An 11,662-nucleotide genomic window follows, 5' to 3' on the forward strand; every position below is an offset into this window, starting at 1 on the left:
TTGAGTAACCCTATTGGCTAAAACTGCATATTCTTAGAGATACTACTATAGGTTCAGGTGGGTTCCAAATGAAGGAAACAAATATTGGTCTATTTCTGGGATATGGAGCTCCATTTTTGCTTTATTTTCTTCTTAAGGTAAAATAGTAATAAAGCTTCAGGTGACACTTTCTTGCTATATCCTTTTGTAAGGAAAAGGTGAATGTCCTGGATAGTGAGAATGAAAAGGCAGTAATATTCTGAATTGAAACAGCTTTTGTGGCTCTTTGAAGAAAGTTACAGTTGTGTAAGTTTAAAATTCTGAGTTTTCCTCCCAGGGCAGTCAGTATGGTAATAGAAACATCTTCCTATTCCAAAAGGTTTTTGGAGGGAAGTTTATTGTGTAATGTTTCAAAATTTAGGTATTACATCTGTATTTCTCTTTAGAGTTGTCTTGTGTTAATTATTAATTGGGACATTGATGGTATAATTTAAAATAAAGTAATACCCAGCTTTTTAAAAAGTGGGATGAGAAAATGACAGCTATTCTTTCTAAAGAGAACAGAATTTGTATTACATTGTTTCTCTGTTTGGATATTTTTTGTGACATAACAGTCCTCATTTATATCAGGTTTACTTTCAAAAAAACAAAAAACAAAAACAAAAAAACTTTGTACTAGCTCAGAGATACCATGTAACATCTTTATAGTAAAGATCCAAGACCTGTGGACTTTTGAATTTGGGTAATGGCTCCAGCGTAGAGGTTCGTTACACTGTGCTTAACAGTTAGGAATGAAAGAAATGTTACCAAATTAAAAACATGACAACATTTTTTAACAGTTTATAACACATTAGACTCTTCACTGTTGCTAATTTGTAAAGTACAAGTTATATTAATTTCTGAGGTCCAGTCTGTTGCCTTTATAGACATAGATTTTGACTTGGGTATACCAAATATTAATTTGGGGTTTTCTGTTAGGTTCATTAAATTTTTATTATGAAAATTGTCAAGTATACACAAAGTACAAAAAATAGTACAGTGAAATGCCCAATATTTACCACTAGATTTAGCAGTTATCAAGATTTTGTCATGCTTATTACCTTTATCTCCCTGTGCCTCTTTTTATTTTTTTAAATTTATTTTTATTTATTTATTTATTTTTGCTGAAGTATTTTAGAGGAAATCTCAAACATTATTTCACCCCTAGTTACTGCATTTGGTAAAACAAGGACGTTTTCTTATATAACCACTTAATATAACAAAATCAGTAATATCTTCTTTGTATTTTTTTTTACAGTTAAAAACTTTTTGAATGATACTTTAGTTGTATGCTGTCAGATATGATAGCTGCGTGGTATCTATTTAAATTTACATTAATTAAAATTAAAAATTCACTTCCTCAATTACAAACAAGCTATTTCAAGCACTCAGTAGCAACACATGACTATCATATTGGACAGCAGATATAGAATATTTTCATCACTGCGGAAAGTTCTATTGACCACACTACTCTAGATGCTTTCTGCATCACTCTGAAGATGAACCTGAAAGAGATAAATATCTGTGTTTTAGGAAAGTATGCAAGATTGTTTATTTAATATTTGGTTCTCATTTCTTTCAGATGTGTAGACAAAGTGACAACTGACAAAGGTAAGACTTGGTCATTCTTAATCTGTCATGTATGTTAACACTGATTACTTTATGATCTGATAGGAAATAGAATAAGCTTCAGCCTGATAATTCAAATCATTCCCATTTAAAAGTGACCTTCATTTAGTAAAAAAAAAAATAATTGGCGTAGTTAGAACCTGTTTGGCTAATAGGTTTGGGCTGGTGAAACATTATGGCATTATTTGGAAACCTAATGATGGGAAATCAGATTATTTAACGTTAATTTATTACAATTTGTTTTTAGCTATTTGCGTTTTTAGTAAAGTAACAAGGAGAGGAATGATACACAATACAGAGTAAAGTGTAGACAAAATCTTGGTACTGGTAGAGACTCAAATTATAAATGCAGTTTGGAGAATGCGGAAAGAAAAATGTTCTAAGATTTCAGCCTGGTGAATAATTAAATGGGATCATTTGGTTGTTTCTCTTTAAAGAGTGTTACCAAAACAAATATATGTATTAAAGGTGGTCTTCTGCTTATCAGGATTACGAAGGAAAGCTAATGTCCATCTTTTTCTTTTTAAACACTTCTTTAAAAAGATTTCATTCCAGCTTTGCAGATTGGGTTATTAAAATTGCCCCTAATATGCTGGACCAGTTGCTCATTCATTATTCATATAAAATATATTTGTATAAAAAATGCTGTATTTTCTAGTTACTGGCTACATTTCTTAATGCTAAGTTCTAATATGCAGCACCCTTTTTAAAACTTGAATAGATATACTTCTAAGCATATTTAATTTATTATGTCTGACAGAAATCTACTTAATAACTGAGGGTTGGCCAATTTATTATATATGTGCATGTGTTTATATATAAAAAATTAAGATTTTTCCCCTCACAAAGAATGCTTTGAGAATATGTAAAATACATATAACATGTATAAGGCAAGTTTAAAACCTGGATTTTACACTACTTAGAAGAATGATACTGTGGTTAGGAACCAGTAACTTGAATTGGTGGCTGCTTTGTAAATAATTAGCTATCAGTGATCAGTTTTCTTTTTTCTCTGAATTTTAGAATCTGAGGCTAGTATTTCATAGTTTACCAGGCAGAAGTATTTGTTCTAGGCAAATTTTTTGTGTAGAAAACTTTGCATGACTAATTTGTCTAGCAGATTTTCGGTTTTGTTGCTGCTGTTGCTTGAAAAATAGGGTATGTCTGCCAAGGATGGAAGGTCTTGTGCTCCTTATTCAGAGATCATTTTGAAATGTTATGATGTGATGAAAATGTAGAGACAGGTGGCAATCAAGTTACCAGAGCAGTTTTTATTAAAACAAAAGACAAAACCCCCAACCTGCCTTTATAAGCTAAAAGTATTTCACGTGTTTAAAGAGTGCGTATAAAGAAATTACTTGGGTTGCCTTGAGGAGAACTTGGAGGATGTGGTGGAAATTTTGAATCCCTGTTGGAGATAAATTAATTGCTCTTTGTGTAGATGTCTTAAACCAGAAAAGTTGGCTTGTTAGGTAGTTGTGCAGCTGTGGCGAGATTACAACTGCATTCTGGGTAACCTCAGTTTCAAAATCAATCCCACTCTAATTCACTCGTTAGATGCTCGATCTAGAGTTAGAGCTCAGGGTTTGAACTCAAGTTCTGCCTTTTATTGCAAATTCAGTACCTGGAATCCAATGACCATGCAGTAAAAGGTAGCTGTTTGTAAAATTTTGAAAAAATACTCTCCAACTCCCATCTTCATCTCTTTTGGTTTATCTATTATGGTAGCTGTTCAACTTTGAGTAGTAAATAGGTACATAAAAACTGATTCTTTACGTACATTTTAACAGCTAGATCAGGAAATAAAGAAATGAAGGCTGTGATGGTCACTTTTCCTTTGGTTTATCTATTATGGTAGCTGTTCAACTTTGAGTAGTAAATAGGTACATAAAAACTGATTCTTACATACATTTTAACAGCTAGATCAGGAAATAAAGAAATGAAGGCTGTGATGGTCACTTTTCCCTGTGCTCTGTAATATTTAGAATTCACCTCAATTCTTTCCCTTTTTCTTGTCACTTCTCAGAAAGTTGTTCTGTTACTCAGGAGTTTTCATGTTCAGTCTGCTGAATTTTAACTGAAGTAACTTGTACTTGTTTCAGAGGTTGAGGTTTTTTCAAAACTTTGAACAGGTTTTGATATTTTCTAGAGGTACGACTAGCTCTCTGTTTCATGAATATTGACAAGATGTTTTCAGGATTGTTTTGTTTTGTTTTCAGGATTGTTCTTATTTACTCCAAACGACTTGAAATATACTTTCCTTCAGTCAAAAATAAGAACCTTTGACATGTTTGAACAAATAATTTTGCACACACACAAAAAGCAACTTGCTGTTGTTTTAAAATTATTGTTGCAAAGTGCCATGTTCATTCGTCACACTGAAGTAATAGTGGTCCCTGTTCTTGCTATATTTATTTAATCCTGATGGGTATATATAAAAACAAGTGGAAATTTGCAAAGATAGTGTTTATTAATTCACTAAACAAGTAATTGTTGAGCATCCCACTATGTGTCCAGCACCATTCTAGATACTAGATTGTGCTGATAATCAAATCAGTGCAATGAAACACTTGATTAAAATGTGATACAGTGTTTGATGAAGTTAAGATGTCAAGGGAAGACCTCTTTTGAGAAGGTGACATTTGAGCTGAGACCTGAATATGCAAATAGATAGCCAGATGAAGAGCATCCCACACAGAAGAAGCAAAAAGGGGAAAACTTGAAACATGAAAGCTTAGTTTACCACTGCCAGAGGATTATCATCATCACAGTGGAGCTTCCAAGAGTGTTAGCAGAAATTTCGAGGGATGGAGCCTGGAAGGGTCCTTATTTTTTTTTTTTTTTTTGAGATTTTATTTATTCATTTGACAGAGACACAGCGAGAGAGGGAACACAAGCAGGGGGAGTGGGAAAGGGAGAAGCAGGCTTCCCGCAGAGCAGGGAACCCGATGTGGGGCTCAATCCCAGGACCCTGGGATCATGACCTGAGTCGAAGGCAGCCGCTTAACAACTTAGCCACCCAGGCACCCCTGGCAGGGTCCTTTTTAACTTGGCTTTATGTTTTCATTCTGTTCTCTGTTTTCAACTAATACTACTCTTACGGTAATGAAGTATAGCCAGTTTGTTTCAGTGTAGTTTATTAGTAATTCTAGTGTTACTTTATCCACTAATTTTCTTTCACTTTTAAAACTCCAACTAAAACTGTGCAAAATAAAGCCTTATTAGAAAAGGGAGACTATAATATCTTAATGTTTACTAAAGTGAGTTTCACGTGTTTCATGGAATAATGAGTATTAGAGTCAAATGTAGGTGCTGGAGTCATCAGTGTGCTGGTTTATTTGTTGCAGGACCTCTTAAGAGATTTTGATTGTGAGTAATAAGCAATATAAATACTGGGACGCCTGGGTGGCTCAGTCAGTTAAGTGTCTACCTTTGGCTCAGGTCATGATCCCAGAGTCCTGGGATCAGGTCCCACATAGGGCTCCTTGCTCAGCGGGAAGCCTGCTTCTCCCTCTGCCTGCCACTACCCCTGCTTGTGCACGCTTGCTCTCTATCTCTGACAAATAAAATCTTTAAAAAAAAAAAAAAAAAGGCAATATAAGTACCAAAATATGCAGTAACTACCTAACTTAATTGATTATAAGATAGCCCCCCCCCCTTTTAATGGATGGTTCATAAAATTAGAATTTGTGGAAAACATATCTTGAAGCACTGGGTGCTTGAAAATTTGATTGTATTAAACTCTGGGTCTCACCTTTCATTCAAAATCATTTTACTATTTTTAGTTACTCCTGTTATGGATGGGGTATATTCTATAATTTGTTTAACCCTTACCTGATTAAAGGACACTTGATAATTCTCAGGTTTTTTTTCTAGGATTGCAGGTGGTCTTTTGAAAGTCTTTTCAGATATACAATACATATGCAAAAGTACACTTAGCATAAACGTACAGCTGTGAATATTCACAAGGCAAGCTCAGTTATGTAATCATCACCCAGCTCAAGAAATAGAACCAGATCAACTACCCCCAAGTATAACCACCATTCTGACTTTGAACGGCACAGATCTGTTTTGCCATTTTTTGGGTTCTGTATAAATTGAATAACAGAGTATGTACTCTTGGGTAGGACTTCTTTGCTCACCATTATGTGAGGTTTCTCTAGGTTGTGTTTGTTAGAGATTGTTCATTTTCGTTGTTGCATAGTATTCCATTGTGAAAGTATGATTTATTCATTTTATGTTGATTGATAATTTGGGTAGCTTTTAGTTACTGGCTTTTATGACTAGTGCTGTGATGCATATATTATTAATATGATTTTATTGAGACATAACTTACATGTCATAAAATACACCCATTTCAAGTCTGTAATTCTATCCATATAGGTTTTCCTTCTCTGGGCATTTTATAAATGGACTTGTCCATAGAATATGTGTTTTTTGTTTTTGTGTCTGGCTTCTTTCACTTTGCATAATTTTGAGATTAATTCATGTTGTGGCACATGTCAATATTTTCATTCCTTTGTGTGGTATCTCTTTGTATGGAAATACTCCATTTGATTTATCCATTTATCAGTTAATCCACTTTTTAGCTATCATGAATAATAATAGTATGAATATTCATGGGCAAGCTTTTGTGTGGATGGATGTTTTTATTTCTTTTGTGTATACATGGGTAGATATCTACGAGTGAAATTTCTAGATCGTATATGGTAAATGTATGTTAAAGAGACTGGCGAAGAGTTTTCCATAGTGGCTGTGACATTTATGTTCCCTAGTGATAGATGAGGATTTCTGTTTCTCCACAACCTCACCAATGTTTGTTATTGTCATTCCACTATTCTGTCAAGCCAGCTACTTTAGGATGGTGGGGTACATGGTAAGACCAGTGAATTCCATGAGCCTGGGTCCATTGCTGCATTTCATTTGCTGAGAAGTGAGTTCCTTGTTCAGAAGAAATGCTGTGTGGAAAACCATGACTGGGATAAGGCATTTTATAAGTCCACAAATGGACTTTTTACAGAAGCACTGTAGGCAGGGAAGGCAAATCCATATCCAAAGTGTTGATTCAACTAAGATCAAAACATTGCCACTTCCATAATGGAAGTGGTCCATTTTAATGAATCTGCCATTAGGTAGCTGGCTGATGATCCTGGGGAATGGTACCATATCAGGAACTTACTGCTGGTCTCTGCTGCTAGCAGATGGCACTCAGCAGTGCCTACACCGGAGATTGGCCTTGGTGAGACTTTGGTTTGGTTTCCAGCAATCTCAGCTGTGCAGCTGTAGGAGGTAGGGATTTCTTTCAGGGCAGGCGTAGAAACTTTCAGGTCATTTATGTGATGCTTGAACTAGGCATTTGAATCCCTAAGCACATGCCTGTGTTTCTCAACTTCATCCAGTGCAGTTAGAAGCAGTTAGCCAGTTTCATGTTCATTAGCTTAAAATATTCTAAGGTATCAAATACATGATAACTAGAACCTTGTCTCTTATTTAATAAGTATTTGATCAGGAGTATGCATTGGTGATTTTTTTACCTATTTCTGTTACCATATCACGCCATAGACTTTCAGTGTTCTCTTTACCACTGAAAATAGAGTTATTAGTACCTTTAAATCTAATTAAAGAAACAATTCCAGAAATCCCAGAACCAATTCAGAAAACTCATCCTTAAGATTCTCTTCTTCTAGGAAGTTTATAGCAATACAGGCCTGTATTGTATAAATCTCAAATAAACAACCTAACCTTACACCTAAAGGAGTTAGAAAAAGAACAAGCAAAACCCAAACCCAGTAGTAGGAAGGAAATAATAAAGAGTAGAGTAGAAATAGACAAAATAGAAACCAAAAAAAATTACAACAGATCAATGAAACCAGGAGCTGATTCTTAGAAAAATCAACAGAATTAGGGGCATCTGGGTGGCTTAGTTGGCTAAGCGTCTGACTCATGATTTCGGCTCAGGTCATGATCTCGGCTCAGGTCATGATCTCAGGGTTGTGAGATTGAGCCCTGCATTGGGCTTCCGGCTCTGCACTCAGCGGGATGTCTACTTGAGATTCTTTTTTTCCTTCTGCCCCTTCCCCTGCTCACGCATGCGTGCACACATGCTGTCTCTAAAATAAATAAATAAAAATAATAAAAAATAAAAATAAATCAACAAAATTGGTAAATCTTTAGCCAGACTCATTTAAAAAAAAGAGCGTGAGGACTCAAAATCAGAAATGAAAGAGGAGAAATAAAAGCCACCACAGAAATACAAAGGACTGGGGCACCTGGGTGGCTCTGTTGGTTAAGCGTCTGACTCGATCTTAGCTCAGATCTTGATCTCAGTGTTGTGGGTTCAGGCCCCATGTTGGGCTCCACACTGGGCATAGAACCTACTTTAAAAAAAATACAGAAGATTTATAAGAGAATATTATGAAAAATTAAATGCCAAAAAATGGGATAACCTTATAAGAAATCGATAAATTCCTGGAAACATAGAACCTCCCAAAACTGAATCAAGAAGAAATAGAACATTTGAACAGACTCATTACCAGCAATGAAATTGAATCAGTAATCAAAAAACTCCCAACAAGCAAAAGTCCAGGACCAGAGGGCCTCGCAGGTGAATTCTACCAAACATTTAAAGAAGAGTTAATCCCTATTCTTCTTAAACTATTCCAAAAACTAGAAGAGGAGGGAAAGCTTCCAAATTCATTCTATGAGGCCAGCATTACCTTGATACCAATACCAGATAAAGACACTACAAAAAAAAAGAGAACTACAGGCCAATATATCTGGTGAACATAGATGCAAAATTCCTCAACAAAATATTAGCAGACTGAATCCATCGATACATTTAAAAAATCATTCACCACAATCAAGTGGGATTTTTTTTTCCTGGGACACAAGGTGGCTCAGTATTTGCAAAGCAATCAGCATGATACATTACATCAGTAAGAGAAAGGATAAAAACGTGATTATTTCAATAGATGCAGGAAAAACATGTGACAAAGTACATTATCTGTTCATGAGAAAAACCCTCAACAAAGAAAGTTTAGAGGGAACAAACCTCAACAGAATTAAAAAAAAAATGAATGAAATGAATGAAAAACCCACAGCTAACATCATCCTCACTTGTGAAAAACTGAGCACTTTTTTCCTAAGATCAGGGACAAGACAAGCATGTCTACTCTTAGCACTTTTATTCAACATAGTACTGGAAATCCTAACCACAGCACTCAGACAAGAAAAAGAAAGAAAAGGCATCCAAATTGGTAAGGAAGAAGTGAAACTCGTACTATTTGCAGATACAGAAAGCCCTAAAGACTCCACCAAAAAGCTGCCAGAACTGATAAATGAATTCAGTAAGGTCCCATGATATAAAATCAATATAGAGAAATCCATTGCATTTCTATACACTAATAATAAAGTAGTAGAGAAATTAAGAAAAGTCTCATTTACAGTTGCACCAAAAATAATAAAATACCAGGAATAAACTTAATCAAGGAGGTAAAAGAAACTATAACACATTGATGAAATAAATTGAGATGACACAAACAAATGGAAAGATACTTCATGCTCATGGATTGGGAGGACAAATATTGTTAAAATGTCTCATGTGACCTAAAGCAATCTACAAATTTAATGCAGTCCCTATCAGAATACCAACAGCATTTTTTACAAAACTAGAACAAATAATCCTAAAATTTATAGGGAACCACAAAAGATCCTGAGTAACCAGAACAGTCTTGAAAAAGAACAAAACTGGAGGTACCACAATCCCTGATTTCAAGCTATACTACAAAGCTGTAATAAAACAGTATGGTACTGACACAAAAATAGACACATATATCAATGGAACAGAATAGAGAGCCCAGAAATAAACCCATGATTTTCTGGCCAATTTATCTTTGATAAAGGAGGCAAGAATATACAATGGGAAAAAGACAGTCTGCTTAATAAATGGTGTTGGGAAAACTGGATAGCTACATGCAAAAGAATGAAACTGGACCATTTTATTATACCATATACAAAAAAAACTTGAATTAAAGACCTAAATTTGAGACCTGAAACCATAAAAATCCTAGAAGAGAGCATAGGCAGTAATTTTTCTGATATTGGCCATACCAACTTTTTTCTGTCTCCTGAGGAAGGGGCCACAAAAGCAAAAATAAACTCTTGGGACTTATATCAAAATGCTTCTGTGCAGCAAAGAAAACAATCAGCAAAACAGTCTACTGAATAGGAAAAGATATTTGCAAATGACATACCCAATAAAGTTTTAGTATACAAAATATATAAAAAACTACAACTCCACACCAAAGAAAAATCCAATTTAAAAAAACGGGCAGAAGACATGAACAGACATTTCTCCAAAGAAGACCTCCAGATGGCTAACAGACACATGAAAAGATGCTCAACATCACTCAACATCAGGAAAATGCAAGTCAAACCACAGTGGGGGGAAAAAAAAAAAACGAGATACCACCTCACACCTGTCAGAATGGCTAAAATCAAAAACACAAGCAACAAGTGTTGGTGAGGATATGGAGAAAAAACACTCCTGCACTGTTGGCCGGAATGCAAACTGGTGCAGCAACTGTGGAAGACAGTATGGAAGTTCCTCAGAAAATTAAAAACAGAACTGTATGATTCAGTAATTCCACTACTGGGTATTTACCCAAAGAATAAAGAAACACTAATTCGAAAAGATATATGTATCCCTGTGTTTATTGCAGCAATATTTGTAATAGCCAAATTATGGAAGCAACTCAAGTGTCCGTCGATAGAAGAGTGGGTAGAGAAGAAGTGGCTATATATACATGTATAATGGGATATTACTCAGCCATGAAAAAAGAGTGAAATTTTGCCATTTGCAACAACATGGATGGATCTAGAGGGTGTAATGCTAAGTGAAATAAATGAGAGAAAGCCATCTATCCTATGATTTCACTCATATATGGAATTTAAGAAATAAACGAACAAAGAAAAAAGAAAATACCCAGATTCTTAAATAGAAAAAACTGATGGTTACCAGAGGTGAGGTAGGTCCAGGGAGGATGGGTGAAATAGGTGAAGGGGATTAAGATACACTTTTTTTTTTTTTTGACAGAGAGAGACTCGGTGAGAGGGAACACAAGGGGGGGGGGGGGGGGGGGGGGAGAGGGAGAAGTAGGCTTCCTGCTGAGCAGGGAGCCCAATGTGGGGCTCGATCCCAGGACCCTAGGTCCATGACCTGAGCTGAAGGCAGAGACGCTTAACGACTGAGCCACCCAGGCGCCCAGGGATTAAGATGCACTTACTATGATGAGCACTGAGTAATGTGTAGAATTGCTGTATTGTATACCTGAAACTAGTATCACACTGTATGTTAATTATACTGGATTTAAAATTTTAAAAATGTTTATGAAATTTAAAAAAGATTCGCTTCCTCTAGAACCACTTTCAGTACCAGAGTCTGTATTAGTTGGGGCCCTTGATTGAAGCAGAACCAATAGGACATATACAGAGAGAAGTTTATTTTAAGGAATTAGCTTATGTGATTGTGGTGGCTATCAAAATCCACAGGGCAAATCAGCAGACTGGAAATTCAGATAAGAGGTGGTCTTGCAATCTTGAAACTAAACTCCGTGAAATCTGTCTTTGCGCTTAGGCCTTCCACTGATTGGATAAGGCCCACCCACATTATAGAGGGTAGTTTACTCAAAGTCTACTGATTTAAATGTTAATCTTATCTAAAAAGGGCCTTCACAGCAACATTTAGTCTGGTGTTTGACCAAACAGCTAGGCACCATAGTGGGGTTGGAGAGGAGAGGGTTTCCCACACAGCAGCCAAGCAATTCTCAGACACCAGCAGGATATCTAAGAATTCAACTCAATCTGTCACTGTCTATAAGGAAATAGCATCAGATTCCATAGGTTAAGGGCTCAGTCCTACAAGACTGCTCCCCCACCCCCCATTCGGATGCCAGTAGCAGGTCCAGGTTGTTACCTGTTTTGAACAACTGGCTATAAATCAAAGGTTCCCATGACC

The 11,662-nt window shown here is 35.8% G+C and overlaps 1 protein-coding gene across 2 annotated transcripts in view; it reads left to right on the forward strand.

Moving 5' to 3' along the window:
• Positions 1 to 11,662, forward strand: part of ZFP91 (ZFP91 zinc finger protein) — a 43,727-nt gene that overhangs the window by 4,516 nt on the left and 27,549 nt on the right. For both annotated transcript variants that reach the window (XM_032414213.1, XM_032414214.1), the window contains exon 2: positions 1,601 to 1,629. In XM_032414213.1, the coding sequence (XP_032270104.1) occupies positions 1,601 to 1,629 (29 nt within the window). The remainder of the gene's footprint in view (positions 1 to 1,600; positions 1,630 to 11,662) is intronic.

The sequence above is a fragment of the Phoca vitulina genome, unplaced genomic scaffold (assembly GCF_004348235.1).
Source record: "Phoca vitulina isolate PV1807 unplaced genomic scaffold, GSC_HSeal_1.0 scaffold16, whole genome shotgun sequence".
NCBI lineage: Eukaryota > Metazoa > Chordata > Mammalia > Carnivora > Phocidae > Phoca > Phoca vitulina.